Here is a 27,019-nt window from a genome sequence, read left to right on the forward strand (position 1 = left end):
ATGGAACATGAGAGAGGAAGAGAGGAGTTTGAATGTGTTTGAGATGAAATGTCTGAGAAGTATGATAGGGGTTACTAGGCTAGATAGAGAAATGAGGAGGTGAGGAGGAGAACAGGTGTGGAAAGGGAGTTGGGAGATAGGGTTGATGAAAGAGTATTGGGATGGTTTGGACACATGGAAAGAATGAGTGAAGAAAGATTAGTAAAAGAAGTGTGGAAGGCAGAGGTGGAAGGAGTGAATATGAGGGGGCATCCTAGGATGAGATGGATTGATGGGGTGAAAAGGGCTTTACAAAAGAGAGGAATGTCTTCAGAGGAAGGACAGGAGAGGACAGAAGATAGAGGTGAATGGAGAAGTGTTGTGTATAGATGAAGCTGTGATGCATGAGGTGGAGTGGGTGGGAGATGGGGGTTGAGGAAGTATGTATGAGAAAAAATTTGATGCTGCCCGAAGGGATTTCTCCCCATCTTCTCCTTTCCTGCATGAGGGGATGGAGAGGGGGGGGGTCGCCGAATTTATGAAGCGGCCTTGCTGTGGATGTGCTGTGTCTTGCAACACTGCTTCTGACCCAGGGCAGTGGACAGGATGCAGGGATGTCCCCTCATCCAGGAGGTGCCAAGATAGGAGGGTGGAGGGGAGTGGAATATATGGGAAATGAAATGGGTGGGAGTGATTTCTATGCCTTTTTCTTTTTGGCTACCCCCCATGTAAGGGGGAAAAAGCCTTTGGTATATATATGTATGTATGCTTGTATTTGGTCTTTTACTTCTTTTTTCAAATCCTCATTTTTGTATCTTCATTTTTCATTCTTTTGTTTTCATTTTTGACTGTTTAATTCCATTTTTAGATGATTAAGCTCTCTGTTAGTTTCAGCATTAAGTTTTTTCAGCTGCATTCAGCTTTCAGATCTATAATTTCATTTATCAATTCTGTGATATCCTGATTTCTTAGGATATTTTTAAACCTTGATCCTTTTTCCAATTCTAAACCTCTACTTAGTATTCCACTTTCTTTTATAAACCTTGAAAAACGTTATTATCAGACCTTTGACTTGATTTTGGCATTTCCATATTACAAGACTTTTTAGGTATGACCCCCAATGGTGATTCCACCCTGCTTAATTCCAATCTTCACTTTGTTGGTTCACTATATTTTTGTCTTTCTCCTTCATCATTCTCCATTTTGTTTACTTATCACTAATGTGAAATTACTCTATTTTATCATTTCGGTCACTCAATAAACACATTTCCCTATCCTGAATATAAATACAAAGCTAGGTGTTTCCTTTGAACTTATTGATAAAGTGCCGCACATCAGAGCTCATTTCTAGCTGTCTGCTCCATGTATTTATGCTGGTATACCTTTTGGTACATGTGTTGTATGATGGTTTCAGCTCCATCTCTTTATATATTCATTTGTGTTGGAAAGTGCTCTGATGGTTGCATGTAAAAGATGTGTGAGTGTAGTTTGTAGGTTTTGTGCATGTAGGGTATTTGTGTGGGCCTGGGTTGGTTTCTATGTCACCAGCTAATAGTAGGAGGAGTGGGAAGGCAGGTGCCAGGATACTGACCTCCTTGTGTGAGTAGAATAAGTTTCTGGGCTTGGTCTGGAGACCAAGTACTGGCCTCTTTTTGGGGGTACACCTCCCTGTGGATGAGGGGAGATTATAGGCTGGGTTTGGCGATTGGTGAGGGGCTCTGGTTGTTTGAAATTTGCTGGTATTACCACAGTGAGGCTGTATATATATTGCAATGTACACGTGAAGTTGTGGGTGGGTTGGAATTGCATTGGTTGTGAATATATTCTGAAACAAATGTAAATATCCAAGTCACACTGAGTAGTTTCTAACACTGGTATATAACACTGGCTTTTGTATTTCTGATGTTTACCATTACAGAGAGAGGTTGGGAAGTCATGAGAATCTGGTTTAATCAATTACCTAGTATTTGGTGGAAATCAAATACAAGCCTTCTGTGTCCAAGGCAGGAAGGCTATCCACCGCTTCATGTGGGCTGCTCCTATATTATAATTAGGTAGATATACACTATTTGAATAAATAAGAGAGGTTATATGGTTTTATTCTTCATAACTAAAAGAAGTGGACATAATAAAGATTTTATGTGAAATGAATAATCAGAGGACATAAAAAGAAACTGAAAATGGCAGTGTTTGGAGCATATTAAAAATATATATATATTTTTTTTGTTTAGATGCATTGAGTTCTTGAATATGTGTGAAAAAATAATACAGACAACAAAAGTGAATTTGAAGCCAAGTTTGACTGATGGAAACACAGGGACAGAATCCCAGAATCATAGCTCTAAGCAGATGAATAAATGCAATTATGTGATTAATACAACACATACAGACACAGATACACTCTTCCTCCACAACCACCAGACACCAGCCTCCAGAAACATATCCATGATCATATCAGTCAGTACTCCATCAACAAACTGAAAGACCAATGCTGCACGCCAGACCCCCTGATATCCATCCCTCTGAATCCTCTCTCCTCTGTAAGGACAGAGTCCACCTGGCCAGACTGAAATGTGGTCATTATCTAGTCCTTCTAAACTACCAGATTAGGCTGGAAGACCACATTGTAGATAGCTGTCCAGGATGCAACACTTTACCCCATACTATATAACACATTATGGAAGATTTCACTGTACACAATCATGCATGCCAACGATGCAGTATACACTATAAAGGATTTGTGGGAAAACCCTGTTTTAGCTGTGGCATTCCTTAGGACTTGACTGCTTGACCAAACAGTCTAGGGACTGACAACAGCAAAATGTTTCTTCATGGTGAGACCTATGGGAGGGTACGTGGACCATTGTTGACAACTGTCGGGCTGCAGGTGCACCTATTTGTGGTGGTCCTGCAAGTTGGAGAACATTTATAATTATTTAATTTATATAAGATATTTACATAAAGATATGCTTTCATTACAGTGCTGTTGTAACTAGAAATATGAAATGTGTAAAAAAAAATTATGTGAATTATTTGAACTCTGAACAGTAATATTCTTTTATGATAGTAAATATCTACCTCAGAACTTTAAACCTTCATCTGATTAGAAATATTTTTGTTTCAGGTCAGAACTGGGATGTTAGGGCGGCCTTACAACTGTGTAATGTTTTACGAGGCTCCAGTCCAGTGCATCATGGTCTTACACCTCCAAATAACAGCAGTAGCTACTCAACACAGCGCAACTCAACAACGAATAATAAACCTGCTATAGCCCCTAAGCCAGTTTTTATTGGATCCAGGCTGAAGTCATCACCAGTGCCTGTACCACCACCTAGAAGCCAGAAACTAGTGACCTATACCTCTGTAATGTTTGGTAATGAGTCCCCACCTCGCACCAATAATTCATCCACACCACCTATTTGTACATCATCAACTCTGCTTAGCCCACTCCCAAAGATAGCCACAGTACTATCAGTTAGTGGTTCTTCTGGAGTAGTTGGCGTTGATAGCTGCAAAGATATTATTTTGCCTCCTCTTGTTACCAATTGTAATACTGTCACTGACAATAAGGCCTCCACACTCATCACAGTAACAAGCCCTTCTTCAGAGAGATACTCCAGTAGTCATTTGAAAAATACCATTCTCATGGAGAAGGTACTAGGTAATTCTAGTAACCAACATAATCCATTGCATAAACAGAAAGATAATAATCTTCATGAAATGGCTGAGTGTTTCATCCCTAAGAGCAAATCTAATCCCTTGTCCTCAAACGTTTCTGTACATAATAGTTGTATTATAAGTGTAAATAGTCTCAACAACAACACTTCCAGTAACAACAATGAGAGCAACATGTGCAAGTTATCCTGTACTCCAAAACCAACCATCTCAGGGACTTTTTCTCCATCTGCATCTCTTCCTTCTTGCAACCACTGGGAATCACCACCATCACCTACATCATCCTCATCATTGTCTTCACCCACTGGGGTGTGTGAAGTGCCACGGTCAGAAGGCATTCATGTGGACATATCTTGTAATCTACCATCTCCATCCCCCTCAACTAGCAAACTTCAGCCCAGTACCAGAGAACAAAAAGAGTCTTCTACAGCACTGAATCACAAGGAAACACAGATCTTAGAGGGTGTGCACTGGAAAAGACCTGAGGAAATAGAGTGCAAAGTAGATGTTACTGACCAAGTACTGCCACCTGAAGTAATACATTTGACAAGTAGTGGTGCAGTAGTGGGACCCTCTCTGTCTGCACCTTGTTCACCAGCCAAGCCTCTTCTTCGTAAAACTGAAGCTGTTGATCTGGAGGAGTATGACTATTGTAAGTGTTAATGGATTTAGTACACATTTTATATTTCCATAATTATTTTATATATACTAGGGTAGTGCTAAACTTGGCATTGGTTTTAGTACTATAAATTCTTGGGTGTTATTTCAAAGATTTATTTTTCCATGAAATTGTATGAAAATACTGTATTTGTAGTCTTCACATATGCAAAGAGAAGGAAATGTGCCTGTATGAGGTAGTTCTGTGAAATGGGTGTCAGGAAGAATTATCTTGTTACTTATCTTCACAGTCCACCAACATCCTCACCACCACCACGAGAGCTGACACTCAGTCTGCAGACCAGGCCTGATATCTCTCTCTCTCTCTCTCTCTCTCTCTCTCTCTCTCTCCTTTTCTTTCTCCATCTCTCTCTTTCCCTCTTTCTGTCTCCCTCTCTTTCTCCTTGTCTTTCCCTCTCATTTACTTTCTCTTTCCCTCTCCTCTCTCTCTCTCTTTCTCCCTCTCCCTTCCCCCTCCAATCTCTCTCTCCCTCCTCTCTCTTTCTCCTTCGCTCTCTCTTTTTCTCTCTCACTTTCTCTTTCTAGTTATCTGTCAGTCTCATAGATGTTTAATATTCACCATGTGAGGACAGTGCCTTTATTGTTGTAAGCTCATGTCCTTCACTCAGCCAGTTGTTCCATCCTATCCTTAACCTTTCCTGTTCCTAGACATATGTTCCACCTTTTCTTTAACCTTTCATAGTATTCAGTGATCCCCCCATACCCCCTCCCTACCTCCCTCCCTCCTTCCCCCCCTCCCCCCTACCTCCCTCTCTCCCCCTCCCTTCCCTCATTTTTCATATTTAATCTCAGTCATGTGTATTGCAACTATGTACATGAAAAAACTGTAACAAGTGAAACCTTGTACTAATAAAGGCTCTGTCAAAGGCTCCGTATTCACATGGTGTATATTTCAATAGACTTGTTGGCAACTGCCATTTTCATACAAAATGTTTAATATTATCATTATTTTAGTTATTTTCATTATTATTTCATTGATTAATCATCTTTAATGCATTTTATTAATTTTATCTTTTTATGCTCACTGGCTGGTTGGGTTTAGAGTGTTGCTACTTTCTACAGAGATCAAGATGACAGTGAATTGAGCCCTGCCATTGGCAAGTTGAACCAAGGGCATGGTTTATTAAATTCCATGCTACAAAGTCCTATTTAAAGGGCATCATCCCAGCTTCCTGATAAGAGGGGAGTTCATGACATACTGAATCATATATATATATATATATATATATATATATATATATATATATATATATATATATATATGTATATATATATACAGTGTTCGACAAAACTTCGCTGCGCCTCAGCGAATCTAAACAAAAATGCACAAAAATGTAATTAATCATTATATTTATTGGATTTTTACTCACCTAATACTTGGTTGGGAGTCCTTTGCGCTTTAACACAGCCTCAAGACGACGTGGAAGTGAAGCAGCTAGGTTGTGGAGGGTTGTAGGCTCAAAATTATCCCAGATTTCCTGAATGGCTGCCTCAAGCTTGGGTATAGAGCTGACGTCTTTGCCTTGTAACCTCTTCCTTATAATGTGCCACAAATTTTCAATTGGGTTCAAATTAGGGCTATTACCTGGCCAGTCCTTTATAAAGTTCACTTCACAGTCGTTGAGCCAAGTAGTGATGGATTTAGCAGTGTGGCAGGGGGCACCGTCCTGCTGAAAAACTGTGGCACCTGTTTTTTCAAATGATTCAGGTAAATTTTCACACAGAAACTCCAAGTACACATTTTGGTTCACTTTTAAGTTCTTGGGTAACACTATTAATGACCCCAAGCCATTGCTGCTGAAACAGCCCCACACCATTAAAGTATCAGGGAATTTGACAGTACCCTTGACGTACCGAGGGTCAAGCGGGTCACTTCCATGTCGCCGGTGGATCCCAAAGCAAAGGAAGTGCCTATTGTATTTACAGGGTGGGGGGAAAGTAGGGAAAGAAGAGAAGGGGAGGGATTGCTGAGGGAAATGGAAGGAAATGAGGAAGGAGAAGACTTGGCCCAGGCAGACAAACGAAATGTAAACACCAAAAAACGGCCCCCCGACCAGCTGAGCGACGACGAAATGTCTAATAAAAATGTAAAGATTAGAAGTATAGATAAGAGCAATACAGTAGAAAGTGATGGGAATATTTTCCAGGGATTTAAAGAGGGGGGGGGACTGACAAGACTAGAAGAGAAGTTCGATAAGATGATCGAGGACTGGGAGCGTAGGTTCGGTCATGTTAACAACATTGTACAGAGGGTTGAAAAATTGGAAGAACTAGAGAAGGCGAACAAAAACTTAACTAAGGAAATAGAAGACCTAAAAAGACAGTTAAAAGAAGTAAAAAAGGAGAATGAAGAGTTAAAGATGAATAATAAAGAAAACAGAGAGGGATGGAAGACAATTCAAGAAAACAGTAAAGTTGCATTTACTGACATTAAACAGCAAATGAGAGAACAAACTGAAGACTCAGTTATTAAAGTGATGAGACAGAAGGAGAATATAGTAAGAGACTTAGCTGATAAAAAGAAATGTATAATTATATTAGGAATGGAAGAGAAACATAACCCAGATAGAACCTCAAGAACCAATGAGGAAAATGAAAAAGTAAGCAGTTTACTCAAATTAGTTCAGGAAGATGAACCAGGAATTATGAAGGAAATTGAGGAAAAATTCAGGCTCGGAAAGTATAGTACAGATAAGACCAGACCAATTAAGATTAAATTCAGGTCACAAACGACGGCAGAGAATATCTTATCCAAAAAAGGGAAACTAGCAACAAGTGAACAATGTAAAAAGGTATGGATAAAAAGGGAAATGAATAAAGAGGAAAGAGAGGAAGAAAAGCAGAAAAGACTTGAAGCTAAGAAAAAAAACAAGAGCAGAACGGAGTCAGAAAAAGAGAGATTCTATTGGAAAGTAGTGAATATGAAACTAAGGCAGTTCGACATACAAGAGAAAAACAAAAGGGAAACAGAGAACACAATGGAAATGACAGAAAACTAAGAGTGTCTTACACAAATATAGATGGATTAATAACAGGATTGAATGAGCTGAATGATTATTTGAAAGAAAAAGAACCAGACATAATGGGAATTGTAGAAACAAAATTAAAAGGCCCACTACCACCCAACAGTGTAGGACATGATGCATATAATTATTGGATTAAAAACAGAGAGAAAAAGCAAGGGGGTGGAGTTATGTTCCTGACTAAGAAGGATATAAACGTGAGGGGTGTCATATATGGAAAGAATACAGTAGAGATGATTATGATAGAAGTGGAAGACCGAGATAAGAAGAGCAGAAAATTTGTGATAAATTATGTGCCTCCGAAAACAGCCTCATGGGAGGAGAGTGAACATAAAAGTATGTTAGAGGACACAAAGATAACATTGAATAAAATAATGGAAGATGGAGGAAGAATAGTTATGATGGGCGACTTTAATTGCAAAGAAATCTGCTGGGAAGAAATGACAGTAAAGGGTGGAGACGGCTCATGGGGAAACGCTCTACTTGAGATGATTACTGACCATACAATGACACAATGGATACAGGAGAACACTAGGTATAGAAATGAAGAAGAACCATTGAGACTAGACTTAATAATTACATCTGAACCTAGAATAGTGGACAAGATTGAATATAAAACACCAATAAGTAAAAGTGACCACATATTGATTGAACTGGAACTTAATGAAGAAAAATATATGAAAAGAAATGAACAATATAGAAAAGGAAGAATGATGTATGAAAAAATAAACTTTGATAAAATAAGAGAATTCTTTCAACAAGAAAACTGGGAAGAAATATACAAAGAAGAAACAACAGTGGAAGAGAAATGGAATATTTTGACAAAAATTTACAAAAAAGGAGTGGAAAAGTATGTCCCAAGACAAAAACAAGAAAAAGAATATGTAAAATGCTGGTACAACAAAAGTTGTAGGGAGCTAAAAGACAAAAGAGACAAAGCCTGGAGCAGATGGAAAAAAGACAGAAGACCTGAAAAATGGAAAATATATACCGGTTATAGAAATGAATATGTACAAGCATGCAGAGAGGAAAAGAGAAAATATGAAAAAGATGTCATAGAAAAGTGTAAAGATCAACCAAAACTATTCTACAGATTTGTAAACAATAAACTGAAAAACAAACAAGACTTGGAGAAATTAAGATAAGGGGGAGTTGAATACACTGAGAAAATAGAAATGGCGGAAATTATGAACAAACATTTTAAATCAGTGTTTACAAGGGAGAACATACAACCTGAAGAGATTGAATGGAAAGAGAAAGTCCCCCCTATGGAAGAAATAGAAGTAACAAAGAATGAAATATTGACACACTTGAGTAATCTTGATGTCAGATGAAATAGCAAACTGGATTCTGAAAGAATGCAGGAATGAACTGGCAGACAAAATACATAGCATACTAAACAGTTCCTTGAAAGAAGGAAAAGTTCCAGAAGATTGGAAAAAAGCAAATATAGTACCTATATATAAAGGAGGAAATAAAGAAGAACCTACCAACTATAGACCAGTCTCTCTAACAAGTACAATAGCAAAAATTTGTGAAAGAATTATCAAAAGTAGATGGGTAAAATATTTAGAAAAAAAAAAACAAAGTGTTAAATCCAAGGCAATTTGGATTCAGACAAGGACGATCATGCGTCACCAATTTAATATGTTTCTATTCAAGGCTAATAGATATAATACAAGAAAGAGATGGATGGGTGGACTGTACATTTCTAGACCTAAAGAAAGCTTTTGACAAAGTACCACATAAGAAGTTGCTTAAGAAATTAGAAACTGAAGGAGGAATACAGGGCAAACTGCTAAATTGGATGGAAGACTTTTTGCAAGAAAGAATAATGAGAGTAGTGATAAGAGACCAACACTCAAAATGGGATAAAGTAATAAGCGGTGTTCCGCAGGGAACAGTACTGGCCCCAATAATGTTTGCTATATATATTAATGATATGGATGAAGGAATTGAAAGCTATATGAGCTTCTTTGCAGATGATGCAAAACTACTAAAAAGAGTGAAAACAGAAGAAGATTGTGAATCACTACAGAGAGATCTATATAAAGTACAGGAATGGAGTAGGAAGTGGGAGATGGAGTTCAATACAAAAAAGTGTAGTATAATGGAATTTGGAAAAAGCAAAAACAGAATAACAGGATCATATAATTTGGGAGAAGAAGGAATAAAAAAAGTAGAAAATGAGAAGGACCTGGGAGTCATTGTTATGAATAATATGTCACCTGAGAAACATATAAATAAGATTTTTGGAGAAACTTATAATTTAATAAGAACAATCAAAGTTGCATTTACATACCTCGATGAAGAAATGGTGAAGAAAATCCTAATCACCCTGATAAGACCAAGATTGGAATATGCAGCAACGATATGGTCACCAAGTACAAAAAAATGTATAAAAAAACTTGAAAGAATACAAAGAGCAATTACAAAATTGGCACCAACACTCTCAAAACTATCATATGAAGAGAGACTAGCAAAACTTGAACTACAGACACTAGAGCAAAGAAGAGAGAGAGGAGACTTGATAGCTATTTACAGAATCATGAAAGGCATGGAAATTACTGATAGAGAGAATCTGATAAAATGGGATGACAGAAATACAAGAGGACACAGAAAGAAAATAAAAAAAGACAGCTATAGAAGAGATTTGAAAAAGAACAGCTTTCCTCACAGAGTAATAGACAGTTGAAACAAGTTAGATGAGAAAGTGGTGTGTGCAAAAACAATATATGAATTTAAAAATAGTTTAGATAAAATGAGATATGAAGACGGGACCCCACGAGCATAGCTCCCCTTCCCGTAAAATACAACTAGGTACAACTAGGTAAATACACACTTCAACGAACGGACGGCATAGACGACGTTCTGAAGAAAAAGTGAAATTTCGTGGATCCCGAAGCAAAGGAAGTACCTATTGTAATTACAGGGTGGGGGGAAATTGCTCGTGGTGTAGGGGAAAGTGAGGAAAAAGGAGAAGGGGAGGGATTACTGAGGGAAATGGAAGGAAATGAGGAAGGTGAAGACTTGGCCCAGGCAGGCAGACACCATCTAAACAAAAGAGGTCCCGACCAATTTAGCAACGACGAAATGTCTAACAAAAATGTAAAGATCAGAAGTATAGATAAGAGCAATACAGCAGAAGGTGATGAGAATATTTTCCAGGGATTTAAAGAGGGTGGGGGGGACACAAACCCCCCCCCCCCCCAATTAACAAGACTAGAAGAGAAGCTCGATAAGATGATTGAGCACTGGGAACTTAGGTTCGGTCACGTTAACAACATTGTGCAGAGGGTGGAAAAATTGGAAGAACTAGAGAAGGCGAACAAAAACTTAACTAAGGAAATTGAAGAATTAAAAAAACAGTTAAAAGAAGTAAAAGAGGAGAATAAAGTCTTAAAGGAGAATAATAAGGACAACAAGGAGGGTTGGAAAATACAGGGCAAACTGCTAAATTGGATGGAAGACTTTTTGCAAGAAAGAAAAATGAGAGTAGTGATAAGAGATCAACACTCAAAATGGGATGAAGTAATAAGCGGTGTTCCACAAGGAACAGTTCTGGCCCCAATAATGTTTGCTATATATATTAATGATATGGATGAAGGAATTGAAAGCTATATGAGATTTTTTGCAGATGATGCAAAACTATTGAAAAAAGTGAACACGGAAGAAGATTGTGAATCACTACAAAGAGATCTAAATATAGTACAGGAATGGAGTAGGAAGTGGGAGATGGAGTTCAATACAAAAAAGTGTAGTATAATGGAATTTGGAAAAAGTAAAAACAGAATAACAGGATCATATAAATTGGGAGAAGGAATAAAAAAAGTAGAAAATGAAAAGGACCTGGGAGTCATGGTTATGAATAATATGTCACCTGAAAAACATATAAATAAGATTTTTGGAGAAACCTATAATTTAATAAGAACAATCAAATTGGCATTTACATACCTGGATGAAGAAATGGTGAAGAAAATTCTTATCACTCTGATAAGACCAAGATTGGAATATGCAGCAACAATATGGTCACCAAGTGCAAAAAAATGCATTTAAAAACTTGAAAGAATACAAAGAGCAATTACAAAATTGGCACCAACACTCTCAAAACTATCATATGAAGAGAGACTAGCAAAACTTGAACTACAGACACTAGAGCAAAGAAGAGAGAGAGGAGATTTGATAACTATTTACAGAATCATGAAAGGCATAGAAATTACTGATAGAGAGAATCTGATAAAATGGGATGAAAGAAATACAAGAGGACATGGAAAGAAAATAAAAAAAGACAGCTATAGAAGAGATGTGAAAAAGAACAGCTTTCCTCACAGAGTAATAGACAGTTGGAACAAGTTAGATGAGAAAGTGGTGTGTGCAAAAACATTACATGAATTTAAATATAGTTTAGATTAAATGAGATACAAAAAGGGACACCACGAGCATAGCTCCCCTTCCCGTAAAATACAACTAGGTAAATACACACACACACACGCCCGCCATTGTATCTCTCAGTGTCTAGTTTGCTTTTTCACGAGTTTATAAGCAAACTAGACACTGAGAGATACAATGGCGGGACAACACGAGCATAGCTCCCCTTCCCGCAAAATACAACTAGGTAAATACACACACACACACACACACACACACACACACACTTCAGCGAATGGACGGCTTGGATGACGTTCTGAAGAAAACTGAAGTCTGTGGATCCCAACGCAAAGAGAAGTGCCTAGTGTTTTTACAGGGTGGGGGGGAAATTGCTCGTGGAGTAGTGGGAAAGTAGGGAAAGAGGAAAAGGGGAGGGATTACTGAGGGAAATGGAAGGAAATGAGGAGGGAGTAGACTTGGCCCAGCCAGACAAGCGAAAGGTAAACAAAAGACTGAGCGATGATGAAATGTCTAATAAAAATGTAAAGATTAGAAGTATAGAGAGGAGCAATACAGTAGAAAGTGACGAGAATATGTTCCAGGGATTTAAAGAGGGTGGGGGGGGACACAACCCCCCCCCCCCCCCCCCCCCCCCCCCCCCCCCGGACTGATAAGACTAGAGGAGAGAGTTGATAAGGTGATCGAGGACTTGGAACGTAAGTTAGGTAATGTTGACTCCATTTTCCAGATAATTGAAAGGTTGGAACAACTAGAGAAGGCAAACAGAAACTTAACTGATGAAATAGAGGACCTAAAAAGACAGTTAAGAAATGTAAAGGAGGAGAATGAGAAATTGAAGAAGAATAGTAATGAAAACAGAGAGACAATAGCTAAAGAAGCTAAAAATTGGAGAACAACCCAAGAAGGGAATAAGGTTTCATTCACTGACATAGTCAAACAGCAATTGAAAGAACATAATGAAGACTCAGTTATTAAAGTGATGAGACAGAAGGAGAATATAGTAAGAGAATTAGCTGACAAAAAGAAATGTATAATTATATTAGGAATGGAAGAAAAACATAACCCAGATAGAACCGCAAGAATCAAGGAGGAAAATGAAAGAGTAAGCAGTTTATTAAAATTAGTCCAGGAAGATGAACCAGAAATTATAAAGGAAATTGAGGAAAAATTCAGACTCGGAAAATATAGTACAGATAAGACCAGACCAATTAAGATTAAATTCAGGTCACAAACAACGGCAGAGAAAATTCTATCCAAAACAGGGAAACTAGCAACAAATGATCAATATAAAAAGATATGGTTAAAAAGAGAAAAGAATAAGGAGGAAAGAGAGGCAGAAAAGCAGAAAAGACTTGAAGCTAAGGCAAAAAACGAGGAAAGAACGGAGTCAGAGAAAGAGAGATTCTATTGGAGAGTAGTGAACATGAAAATAAAGCAGTTCGACATACAAAAGAAAAACATAAGGGAAACAGAGAACACAATGGAAGTGGCAGAAAACTAAGAGCGTCTTACACAAATATAGATGGATTGATAACAGGATTGAATGAACTGAATGATTATTTGAAAGAAAAAGAACCGGACATAATGGGAATTGTAGAAACAAAATTAAAAGGCCCACTACCACCCAACAGTGTAGGACATGATGCATACAATTATTGGATTAGAAACAGTGAGAAAAAACAAGGGGGTGGTGTTATGTTCCTGACTAAGTAGGATATAAACGTGAAAGGTGTCATATATGGAAAGAATACAGTAGAGATGATTATGATAGAAGTGGAAGACCGAGATAAGAAGAGCAGAAAATTTGTGATCAATTATGTGCCTCCGAAAACAGCCTCATGGGAGGAGAGTGAACATAAAAGTATGTTAGAGGACACAAAGATAGCATTAACTAAAATAATGGAAGACGGAGGAAGAATAGTTATGATGGGCGACTTTAACCCCTTCCATACGGTGCCGCACACGTAGGCGTCATGAGGAGCAAGTGGATTCGCGACGCTGCCATATCGGCGTCTTGATTATATTTATTGTAGTCGCCCCTGTGTTTTTACATTCTCCCAAATGCGCCCTGAATCCCATTCTCTGTGGTTTTCAAAATTCGCGGGTGAAAGAGAGAACGATCAATATAAGCGGCGACTATATTTTATGATGCGAATATTATTACGTTACGTCATACGGCTGGCATTGGCTGCTGCCCGCGAGATTTAAGTTCCGTACTGAAGTGGTTAATTGCAAAGAAATCTGCTGGGAAGAAATGATAGTAAAGAGTGGTGATGACTCATGGGGAAATGCTCTACTTGAGATGATTACTGACCATTCAATGACACAATGGATACAAGAGAACACTAGGTATAGAAATGAAGAAGAACCATCGAGACTAGACTTAATAATTACATCTGAACCTAGAATAGTGGACAAGATTGAATATAAAACACCAATAGGTAAAAGTGACCACATATTGATTGAACTGGAACTTAATGAAGAAAAATATATGAAAAGAAATGAACAATATAGAAAAGGAAGAATGATGTATGAAAAAACAAACTTTGATAAAATAAGAGAATTCTTCCAACAAGAAAACTGGGAAGAAATATACAAAGAAGAAACATCAGTGGAAGAGAAATGGAATATTTTGACAAAAATTTACAAAAAAGGAGTGGAAAAGTATGTCCCAAGACAAAAACAAGAAAAAGTATATGTAAAATGCTGGTACAACAAAAGTTGTAGGTAGTTAAAAGACAAAAGAGACAAAGCCTGGACCAGATGGAAAAAAGACAGAAGACCTGAAAAATGGAAAATATATACTGGTTATAGAAATGAATATGTACAAAAGTGCAGAGAGGAAAAAAGAAAATATGAAAAAGATGTTATAGAAAAGTGTAAAGATCAACCAAAACTATGCTACAGATTTGTAAACAATAAACTGAAAAACAAACAAGACTTGGAGAAATTAAGACAAGGAGGAGTTGAATACACTGAGGAAATGGAAATGGCAGAAATTATGAACAAACATTTTAAATCAGTGTTTGCAAGGGAAAATATACAACCTGAAGAGATTGAGTGGAAAGAAAAAGTCCCCCCTATGGAGGAAATAGAAGTAACAAAGAATGAAATATTGACACACTTGGGTAATTTTGATGTCAGAAAATCGCATGGGCCAGATGAAATAGCAAACTGGATTCTGAAAGAATGCAGGAATGAACTGGCAGACAAAATACATAGCATAATAAGCAGTTCCTTAAAAGAAGGAAAAGTTCCAGAAGATTGGAAAAAAGCAAATATAGTACCTATATATAAAGGAGGAAATAAAGAAGAACCTACCAACTATAGACCAGTCTCTCTAACAAGTACAATAGCAAAAATTTGTGAAAGAATTATCAAAAGTAGATGGGTAAAATACTTGGAAAAAAACAACGTACTAAATCCAAGGCAATTTGGATTCAGACAAGGACGATCATGCGTCACCAATTTAATATGTTTCTATTCAAGGCTAATAGATATAATACAAGAAATAGATGGATGGGCTGATTGTGCATTTCTAGACCTAAAAAAAGCTTTTGACAAAGTACCACATAAGAAGTTGCTTAAGAAATTAGAAACTGAAGGAGGAATACAAGGTAAATTGCTAAATTGGATGGAAGACTTTTTGCAAGAAAGAAAAATGAGAGTAGTGATAAGAGACCAGCACTCAAAATGGAATGAAGTAATAAGCGGTGTCCCGCAGGGAACAGTTCTGGCCCCAATAATGTTTGCTATATATATTAATGATATGGATGAAGGAATTGAAAGCTATATGAGCTTCTTTGCAGATGATGCAAAACTACTGAAAAGAGTGAAAACTGAAGAAGATTGTGAATCACTACAGAGAGATCTAAATAAAGTACAAGAATGGAGTAGGAAGTGGGAGATGGAGTTCAATACAAAAAAGTGTAGTATAATGGAATTTGGAAAAAGCAAAAACAGAATAACAGGATCATATAATTTGGGAGAAGAAGGAATAAAAAAAGTAGAAAATGAGAAGGACCTGGGAGTCATTGTTATGAATAATATGTCACTTGAGAAACATATAAATAAGATTTTTGGAGAAACTTATAATTTAATAAGAACAATCAAAGTGGCATTTACATACCTGGATGAAGAAATGGTGAGGAAAATTCTAATCACCCTGATAAGACCAAGATTGGAATATGCAGCAACGATATGGTCACCATGTACAAAAAAAATGTATAAAAAAACTTGAAAGAATACAAAGAGCAATTACAAAATTGGCACCAACACTCTCAAAACTATCATATGAAGAGAGACTACAAAAACTTAAACTACAGACACTAGAGCAAAGAAGAGAGAGAGGAGATTTGATAGCTATTTACAGAATCATGAAAGGCATAGAAATTACTGATAGAGAGAATCTGATAAAATGGGATGACAGAAATACAAGAGGACACGGAAAGAAAATAAAAAAGACAGCTATAGAAGAGATTTGAAAAAGAACAGCTTTCCTCACAGAGTAATAGACAGTTGGAACAAGTTAGATGAGAAAGTGGTGTGTGCAAAAACAATACATGAATTTAAAAATAGTTTAGATAAAATGAGATATGAAGACGGGACCCCACGAGCATAGCTCCCCTTCCCGTAAAATACAACTAGGTACAACTAGGTAAATACACATACACGCCACACACACATACATACGCCACATACACACACATATACATACGCCACATACACACACACACATGTATATGCCACATACACACACATATGTATATATGCCACATACACATATGCATATACGCCACATACACACACATGTATATACGCACAAACACATACATATGCCACAAACGCCACATACATACACCACAAACGCCACATACATACACCACATACACGCACGCGCACACACTATTTAGCAAAAAAAAAAAAAAAAAAAAAAAAAGCATGTAAATGAACAGACACGAAAATGTAATAAAAAAGAATACTGGGCAAGTTGCTATTCTTGTCCGAAACATTTTTAAAACTGTGCCAAAACTAAGTGGGGCAACTGTACATTATAAAATAAAACACATCAAATCATGAAACCACAGAAAATGGAAGTGTCCTAACACCATAGAAAACCTTAAGTGAGGGGTATACTGATTTATTTGATATCCTAACATAGAAAGGGATTCTAAAATGATGTATGATAAGATTAGAGAAATTACCAAGAGAAAGGGGAGTAATGGGGGGGGGGGCAATCAAAGATAGAGAAGGAAAGGTTTTAATGGACGAGGAGGATATTAAACATAGATGGGAGGAGTATGTAAGGGACCTATTTGAGGACAACAGACAAGAAGGAGAAGAGGAAAATTATAGATATCTAGATGGGGAAGAAATAATGGAGGTGGAAGTGAAATTTGCAATGAAGAAAATGAAAAAAGGGAAAGTCATGGGTGATGATGGTGTGATGATTGAAGTGTTAGAGGCATTAGGGGATTTTGTAATAAGAAAACTCACTAGTCTAATAAACCAAATTTACAAAAAGGGTACATTAACGGAACATATGTGTAACTCTATTTTTATACCACTACCAAAGATAAATGGAACAATGGAATGTAGTAAACATCGTACAGTCAGTATCATGAGTCAAATAACCAAAATTATATTAAGGATAGTTTTAAATAGAATAAGAAATAAAGTGAGAGAAGTTTCATGGGAGCAATTTGGTTTCATAGAAGGGAAAGGAACAGCAAATGCAATTTTTATAATAACGATTATGGAGAGGATGATAGAAAAACAGCAAAATGTATATCTTTGCTTTGTTGACTACAAGAAGGCGTTTGATAGGGTAAGACATGAGGATTTGATAAATATTTTTTTGGAAAGAGTGGATATAAATAGCAAAGACATGAGTATCATCAGAAATTTCTATTGGAAGCAAAGAGCAGCAGTGAGGGTACGGGGAAGAAGAACAGAATTTCAAGCTATAAAGAGGGGATTGCGTCAAGGCTGTGTTATGTCTCCAGATTTATTTAATTTATATGGGGAGATGATACTTAGGGAATTAGAGGGAATGGAAGGGATTAAAATTGGAGGATATAATATAAATCATGTCAGATATGCTGATGACACGGTATTGGTGGCTGACTTAGAAGAAAAACTGCAACATCTATTGAATGTAACCGTAAGAGCTAGTGAGGAGAAAGGTTTAAATGTAAATATGGGGAAAACTGAAATACTAGTGGCCAGTAAAACAGATCCACCAAGAGTGCAAGTACAAATAGCAGGGGGAAGAATAGAACAAGTAACCAAATTTTCGTACCTGGGAAGCATATTGACAGAAGATTGTAGATGTAAAAAAGAAATACAATCAAGGATAGCGATAGCTAAAAGCACGTTTCAGAATTGTTTTCTAGATTAGATTGTAACTTTCTATATTGAATGTATATAAATACATATATATATATATATATATATATATATATATATATATTTGTGTAGTTATGTGTATACACTGTTATGAAATGATAGAAGACTTTTACCAGGTAGATGGGTTGATAATGTGGGACCGCTTTTGCGATAGGAGTCATCTATATACAAGGGACGGAGTGCACTTGTTTCCCAGAGGATTTTGGCTCTTTGCTGAATCCCTTGAGCAAGAAGTAGGCATCCTATAGGGTTTTTTCGGGTAGATTATGTGGGAGTAGGGGGGGAAGTATCGGAAAAAAGTTTAGGCAATAGAAACAACTTAGATAGGGACTGTGAAAAGAATCACCAAAGCAGGTGGAGGGAAGATAAATTTAAAGTTTACTATACAAATAGCAGAAGCATAATTAACAAAATTGATTTGCTGTGAGGTAAAGCATGCATAGAGAATTTCAACATTATAGCTATTACTGAGTCCTGGATCAACATGGCTGATAAACATTTCCTCCCGGTAATCGAAATAGAATGATATAAGTTTTTTCACAAGGATAGGGTTGGCAGGAGTGGGGGAGGTGTAGCACTTTTTGTTAAGAATACAATAAACTGTATTATCAACAATTCAATTAAGGTAGAGGACTGTAAGGAATCCATTTGGGTAGAGATTATAGGCAAGAATAAGAAAGTTATTATTGGCATCTTGTATAGACCTCCTAACCTCAGCATTGAGCAGACTGATCCCCTGATTCATGAAATTCACAGAGCGTCCCAGTACAAAAACGTTGTGATCATGGGAGATTTTAATTATAGAAACATTGACTGGGAAACTTTAATAGGAGATCAGGAAACAAAGAAATTCCTAGATGTGGTGCAGAATAATTTCCTAAAACAAGTGATTACCAATCCAACGAGGGGAGAAAATACTCTGGACTTCGTTTTAACTAATAATAAACACCTAATGAGTAACGTAAAAGTGGGAGATAGTCTAGGCTCTAGCTATCATCAAGAAATAAGATTTAATATTATTTGGGAAGAATTAAAAAGTATGAATAACTCAAAGTACCAGACTTCAGGAGAGCAAACTGTGACAATATAAAAACTCATTTGAAATGGAATATGAAATGTCATGCGGACGTTGCAGACGTTGCAGACGTTTCGGACATTGTCGAGTCTCGGTGCGTGACTAGGGGTCAGGTCATGACCAGGTGTCGGGTCATGGGGGGTAATATACATACCTTGGGTCAAGTCATTTGGGGGCGAGGGCTCAACAGACAGGTCAGCAATTTGGATGAAATGTATAGCAATCTAACTGATCTAATTATTAATGCACAAAATACATTTATCCCCCTGAAGTCAATACGGAAAAATAGTAATACTCCCAAATGGATGACGGACAGATTGAAACATGAGATCAGAATGAAAAGAGGACTTTACATAAAAATAAAAAACAGGGAAACACACCTTAGATCAAGATATAACGAAATGGCAAAGCTGGTTAAAAAGAATACACGTACAGCAAAACGTAATTATGAAATTAAGGTTGCTAGTCAAGCAAGATCCAACCCAAAGGGTTTCTTTCATCTCTATAGAACAAAAAATAAAGAAAGAATAGGACCAATTAAAAATGATGAAAATGTCATGATAGAATCGGAGGAAAAAATGAGCGAGGAGTTCAACAATTACAGTTGAACCTCGAAAGCCCGGACTAATTGGGGGGAAGGGTGGTCCGGTCATGCCAAATGTCTGGTCATCGAAAATATCGCCCTAACACCCGTAGATTTTCATATCGGTATACGTATAGGTAATGTATGATATGGCATAGAAACACATAAGAATAATACTCTGACACTGTAATGATAACAATATAATAATAATGCTATAATACTAATAATTATGTAATAACAACTGTAATACAGGCATGTAAATGTACTGTATATACAGTGTACTGTACTGTATTTTTTATTACGTACACTGTAAATATCGAAAGGTATGCACGCGGGACAGTGTTGCCACGGGACAGTGTTGCACGTGGCCAGGGTTGGCGCGTTTTCTACACTGCCGTGTAGAATGGGAGTGTTGCCATACCGGGGCATACATTTTTCTCGGGCGTGTGAAAACTTTCATAGCAAGATATACTTGTCAAACTTTGAAAAAATGTTGGTTCTAGTTTTTTTTTTTTTATTCTTGAATGTATATAAGGCCCCCATGCCCTAACATATTCAGTAAGATATAATTTTTTTTTTTTTTAATATTATCGCTAAAAGAAAGCTGAAACTTTAGCGTAGAAATTTTTTCTACATGGTGAAAACGTATCTTTTGGGGTTGGCAACACAAGACGTCTTGTTGTGCTGTCCTGCTGCACAACAAGACGTCTCGTGTTGCAAACCAGCGATGTTGCCACCAACCTGACACATATTTTAAGAACCACCAATTTGGAAGTAGTGTGCCAGACAAGCAGGACGATAAAAGACATCACGAAGACGAAAATACACAACAACCAAACACCGGGCACCAAAGCCGGTGTTTATCATATTCCGTATGGGGTTACCGTATCTAGAAGAAATTTCACATGTTTTGGTACGTACTGTGTATTTTATGTCCCCATTGTTTACTGGTAGTAACTAGTAGGTGAATATTTTGATTTCTGAACCTAAAGAAAAGGTAAGAGTTCTTCCTAGCCTTTCTTGTCATGTTACCTAGGTTTTGGCCTAAAAAAAATTCCTTAACCACTTCCATACAGTGACGCCTATGTAGGCGGTATGAGGAGCAAGTGGGTACTCGATGATGCCGACGTTGCCATCTTAATTATATTTATTGTAGTTGTACCTACATAATTTCCATTCTCTCTAAACTGGTTTCATCAATTCTCTATGGTTATCAAAATACACGGGTGAAAGAGAACGAACGATTGAGCACTGACTATTTTTTATAATGCGATTATTATGACGCAACATCGCACGTCGGGCAGCTAATGCTGCCAGACGTGCGATGTGCCCTGGAGTGAAGAGGTTAAGATTTCGACCTATAGGCAAGTATATGCGGTATGAAAAGTACTTAATACTTGAATTTGAAGAAGGAAAATATGAGTCTAAATGTTTTCAGAGCAAATAGAAAAATTGTTAATATCTGTGGCAATCAGCCCTAAATTCGCCCACAAGGAAATGGAAGTCTATTGATCGAAACCTCATCGCCTGAACAAAGTGAAAAACTCAAAACTATCTCAAGTTTAGATGGTCTTAATGTTAAATGCTTCTCTCACCCAGTTTTTAACCAAAGCAGAGGTGTAGTATATGCACCAGAATTATTACACATTGAAGAAAATGAAATAGAAAAAGAGTTAAAAAAAATCAAGGAGTAATAAAAGTTGTAAGAATGCGAAAGAAGATTTGCAAACAGCTTGTACCCCTAGGAACAATAATTTTAACCTTCAGTCAAAGTAGATTACCAAATTTTATATCAGCTGGTTGGTTGTCTCTTAAAATAAAGCCATATATACCATCCCCATTAACCCCTTGAGTACCGGATGTGTGTTTTGTGACACCTGCGTGTCACGGCTGAGTGCACCCGCCAGGAACCGAGCGTGCTCCCCGTGACACGCATGTGTCACAGTTATAAGCTGTGTGTATTGAGGGCTCTCAAGGCCTCGGTTTCTGGGTTATTTCTACCCACGTGGTGGCAAGTGTCTGTGTTTACAAACATAAGGCTCCAGCCATTCGTGGGACGGTTTGAAACGTTTGTTTACGTAAGGTTGATGGGTCGGTAACGAAGGGGTTAAGATGTTACCATTGTCAAATGTTTGGACACTCAAAACAAAAATGCAAAAGTAGAATTAATGAAAAACCTGCAGTATGCTTAAACTGTGGTAAAGAAACGCATGGCAATTGTAACGAAGCTCCATCATGTGTTAACTGTGGAGAATAACATCCTTCATCCTCCAAGAGCTGTGTTAAATTTATCTTTGAAAAGGATATTCAAGCGATCCAAACCCTCGAGAAAATTGCTTTTAAGAAGCTAGGAATAAGGCCTTGAATAAACAAATTAGACCCGGGGAAGTATTTTCAATGATTCTGAAAAGAAATCAACCAAATTCAGCAAATGAAAAAATTTCTAACACCAAACCAGAAAAATGAACAAATGAGCACAACTTCAGATGTGAAAATACCAGAAAAGCAAGAGAGCAAAGAACAAAATAAAGTCACTGCCCATCATTCAAGAAATGGAATGGAAAACTTGAAACAGATTACCAAGGAATCCACCCACCAAAAAGAGAAAACAAGATCTGAAATGAATAATGAAATTAAAACTAAAAAGAGAGAGAGAACTTCAAAATAAAATTCTAATGAAAGAATTCTTAAAAATTCCAATAATGTATCTAACAAAAACTCAACTTTAACAACAAATAGAAATGTAACCAAGATAAAAAGATAAAACATAAACCACCATGAATAACAAACTCACCCTAATACAGTGGAATTGTCAAAGCTTGAGAGGTTAATATGAATCTTTAAAAATATTGATAAAAGCAAATTTTCCCATCTGCATCTCGTTACAAGAAATAATGCTTAGACAAAATAGACTATGCCCCAAAGAATATCTCTTTTATCGTAATGAACATCAAACAGATGAAGGAAGACATGGTGGAAGTGCACTACTGATAAGACTAAATGTTATACACACAAAAATTCCTTTACAAACAAACTTACAAGCTGTAGCTATACAAATATTTACAAAAAAGAAATATACAGTTTGTTCAATCTACCTGCCTCCAGACAATATAAATGACCAAAATCTCAAACAAGACCTTGACAACCTGATTAATCAACTTCCTCGTCCATTTTTACTCCTCGGAGATTTTAATAGTAGACATCCAATGTGGGGTGACATAAAACCAAATCCTAGGGGAAATTTGATTTTTTCTTACATTGAAGAAAAAGAACTTAGTATTATGAATACAGGAGCACCTACTCACTTCCATATTCAAACTGAAACACTTACTTGTATCGACTTATCTATCTGTTCACCTGATTGCTATTTGGATTTCTCTTGGGAAACCATGGACGACTGTTTAGGAAGTGACCATTTTCCAATCACCATTAATATAGTAGACAAAATAGCTGTACCAAGGTCTCCACGACAAATGATAAATAAAGCAAACTGGGCTCTCTTTACATCGTTAACCTTTATAGAAACTGATTCCGAAAACTTCCCCACAGTGAATGAAGTTCTAGATTTCTTGAACAAGGTCATTATGAGTGCTAGTGACATCAATTCCCTGCACTAATGGGCAATTTAGCAGAAAACCTGTTCCCTGGTGGAATACCCAATGCCGTTTAACACGTAAAGCAATGAGAGCTGCATTCACCCACTATCAATGACATCCTTGTCAATTCTATTTGATTTGTGTGTGTAAAAAAAGCAAGAGCTAGATCCCGATATCAAGTAAAACAGGCTAAGTGCCAATCCTGGATAAACTATGTTTCTAAAATAAACTGGAGAACTAGCCTTATGAAAGTTTGGATTAAAGTAAAAATAATATCTGGAAAATACATCCCTACACCATCACCAGTCATACAACTTAATGATCTAACACTTCATAGCCCAGATGACGTAAGTGAAGCCTTTGCAGACCACTTCGCAAATATCTCTTAAAAAAATCCTTCATCTATGTATTTTCAACATCGTATTCAAGAAGAAAATAATGAATTAAAATTTAGAACAACAAAAAAATGAATCTTATAACCTGCCATTCAGCATGAAAGAACTCCTATCTGTTTTATCTTCATGTAACGACTCCTCTCCGGGCAATGATGAAATAACTTGCTCTATGATCAAGCACCTCACTGTGGAGACAATTTTTTTTTTTACTAGGTATAATAAATAGAATATGGAAAGAAAAATCATTCCCTAATATCTGGAACCTAGCAATAATATTGGCTTTCTCAAAACCAGGAAAAGATAAAATCATGACCAACTATTGTCCTATAGCACTCACATCATGTATATGCAAATTAATGGAGAAAATGGTAAATGTACGCCTAATCTGGTATTTGGAGAAAAATGGACTTTTTAACCCCACGCAGAGTGGATTTCGTAACGTGCGATTGTGAACAGATGCATTGATAAGATTGGAGACATCAATTTGTGAGGCTTTTGCTAATGAGAAACACCACATCTCAGTCTTTTTTGGTATAGAAAAAGCTTACTATACCACTTGGAGATTTGGCATCTTGAAAGTTATTCACGAAATTGGACTTACAGGAGAACTTCTTTTCTCAACAACCATTGGTTCAAGGTCAAAATTGGTAATACATTTTCCTCAGTTCATGTTCAAGAAGAAGGAGTGCCACAGGGCAGTGTTTTGAGCGTAACACTGTTTACATTATCAATAAATGGTATAAGCTCTATAATCCCATGTGAAGTAATGCATACCCTATTTGCTGATGACTTGTCCATCTCTTTTGCAGCTTTGAAAACGGTAGTGATGCATGTTTGCCGAATAAGAGGTCTGCATCCTGATCCTGACTTGTATTTATATGGACAAAGAATATCTTGCAAAGATGAAACACGGTTCTTAGGACTGATTCTTGATAAAACATTAACTTGGATCCCACACATTAAGAATCTAAAGGTAAAATGCTCACAAGCTCTTAATTTAATAAAAGTACTCTCTCACACCTCATGGGGAGCCAACAGGAAACATCTGATGATCCTCTATAAAGCACTAGTTGCCTCTAAACTGGCTTATGGATGTGAATTGTATTCATCGGCAACAAAAACGGCACTATCTATTTTGAATTCCATACATAATACTGGAGTAAGATTAGCCTCAGGAGCTTTTAAATCATCCCCAATACCCAGTTTGTTGGTGGATGCAAGTGAATTGCCTCTGGACCTTTACCGCCAGTCACTGCTGGTTCGATACTGGCATAGAATCCAGAGAATTCCTAAATCTCTTGTATGTGAAGTTGTTTCTAATCAAAACTACTATAAATTTTATCTTGATCATCCCAGACTCCCTAAGCCTTTTAGATATCAAGTTTCAATTTTTTTTTTGAGGAATTAGAGATCCCAAAAATTTAAATTTTACCAATTAAATACTCAATGGTACCCCCATGGAAGCTTCCATCTATAGAATTTTGTAAACGTATATTCAGTTCAAAGAAAGAAATGTCCACAGAGATGATGCGACTAACCTTCCTATAACACATGGAAATTCATGTAGAATCCATTCCAATTTTTACTGATGGCTGCAAGTCTAGTGCGGGCACTGGATTTGGAGTTGTCTTTTGAAGTCTTACTCAAAGTGTAAGTTTACCTGAACAGGCCTCTATCTTTACAGCAGAAATGTAAGCAATCTTAACTGTACTCAAAGAAATTATGATGCACAACGGAAATAGTTTTGTAATTTACAGTGACTCAGAAAGTGTACTACAGGCAATAGTTCACTTTAACTCAAATCACCCACTGGTAATAGAAATATCAGAATGGTTGTATTTAATAGAAAAAAGAGGCAAAAATATAAAGTTCTGTTGGGTCCCCGCCCATGTAGGAGTTAGTGGGAACGAGAAAGCGGATACCTTAGCAAAACATGCAGCTAGAGTTACTCCCAGGAACAGCCTCACTCTACCAGTCAGAGATATTTATCCTGTCATTCAGTCAAGACTCCAGGAAGTCTGGAACTTTAACTGGGAACTAGAAGACCAGAAAATGAAGGACATAGCTATCAAAATATTCAGATTTACCTAGAGAAAAAGAAGTTATGTTATGCAGATTAAGATACGGTCACACTAGACTGATGCACAGCTTCCTAATGAACAGAGTACCTCAACCATTTTGTAATGATTGCATTGTCCCATTGACAATCAAACATATTTTAGTAGAATGCCCAAGTCTAATGGTGGCTAGAGAACATTACTTTTACCATTGTAAAAATAATAATGGCAGATATACTTTGATTAAGATTTTAGGAGCTGAATGTGATATTGATCTCCTTTTTAATTTTCTTAAAGAAATTTGCATTCTTGATAAGATTTAGAATGCCAAGTTTTAAATTTTATTTATATATTTTCTTAATCAACTTTAATGCAGCATTAGTTAAAACCCTTTAAATACAGTGTATCAATTCAAATGATAACTAATTTATAAGTCAAATATAAAAGTTTAAATATATATCTTTGTTAAAATGTTCATTGTTTTAAAATATATATTTCTAAGGTATAATACCTACTCTCTATAACAATATAGAAATAAAGATATTTTATCTAATTAATAGTGGCATCAATGACCATAGATGTTCTGATGCCAAATAATCCCCAATAAATAATAAATAATTACATGTATTAGCCTTGAATAGAAACACATTAAGTTTGTGACGCATGATTGTCCTTGTCTAAATCCAAATTGCTTTGGATTTAGTACTCTGTTTTTTTCTAAATGCCTTACCCATCTAATTTTGATCATTCTTTCATAAATTTTAGCTATCGTACTTGAAGAGAGACCAGTCTATAGTTAGTAGGATCTTCCTTGTCTCCCACTTTATATATTGGTATTATATTTGCTCTTTTCCAATCTTCTGGAACTTTTCCTTCTTTCAATGAACTGCTTATTAGACTATGTATTTTGTCTGTTAGTTCATTCCTGCATTCTCTCAAAATCCAATTTACCATTTCATCGAATCCATACAATTTTCTGACATTGAGATTACTCAAATAATTCATTATTTCTTTCCTTGTTACTTCTATCTCTTTCATAGGGGGGACTTTCTCCTCCCACTCGACATCTCTAAGTTGTATGTTCTCCCTCATAAATACCGATTTAAAATACTTGTTCATAATTTCTGCCATTTCTATTTCCTCTGTGTATTCAACTCCTTG

The 27,019-nt window shown here is 36.7% G+C and overlaps 1 protein-coding gene across 5 annotated transcripts in view; it reads left to right on the forward strand.

The window, feature by feature from the left end:
- The window catches only part of LOC143025466 (uncharacterized), a 350,861-nt gene that overhangs the window by 100,271 nt on the left and 223,571 nt on the right, over positions 1–27,019 (forward strand). For all 5 annotated transcript variants that reach the window (XR_012966392.1, XM_076185165.1, XM_076185162.1 and 2 more), the window contains exon 3: positions 3,104–4,306. Coding sequence is in view for 4 of the 5 variants with exons in the window: in XM_076185165.1 (XP_076041280.1) it covers positions 3,104–4,306 (1,203 nt within the window). In the remaining variant the exon portion in view is untranslated. The remainder of the gene's footprint in view (positions 1–3,103; positions 4,307–27,019) is intronic.

This window comes from Oratosquilla oratoria, chromosome 5 (assembly GCF_046742065.1).
Source record: "Oratosquilla oratoria isolate Oo_2021 chromosome 5, ASM4674206v1, whole genome shotgun sequence".
Classification (NCBI taxonomy): Eukaryota; Metazoa; Arthropoda; class Malacostraca; order Stomatopoda; family Squillidae; genus Oratosquilla; species Oratosquilla oratoria.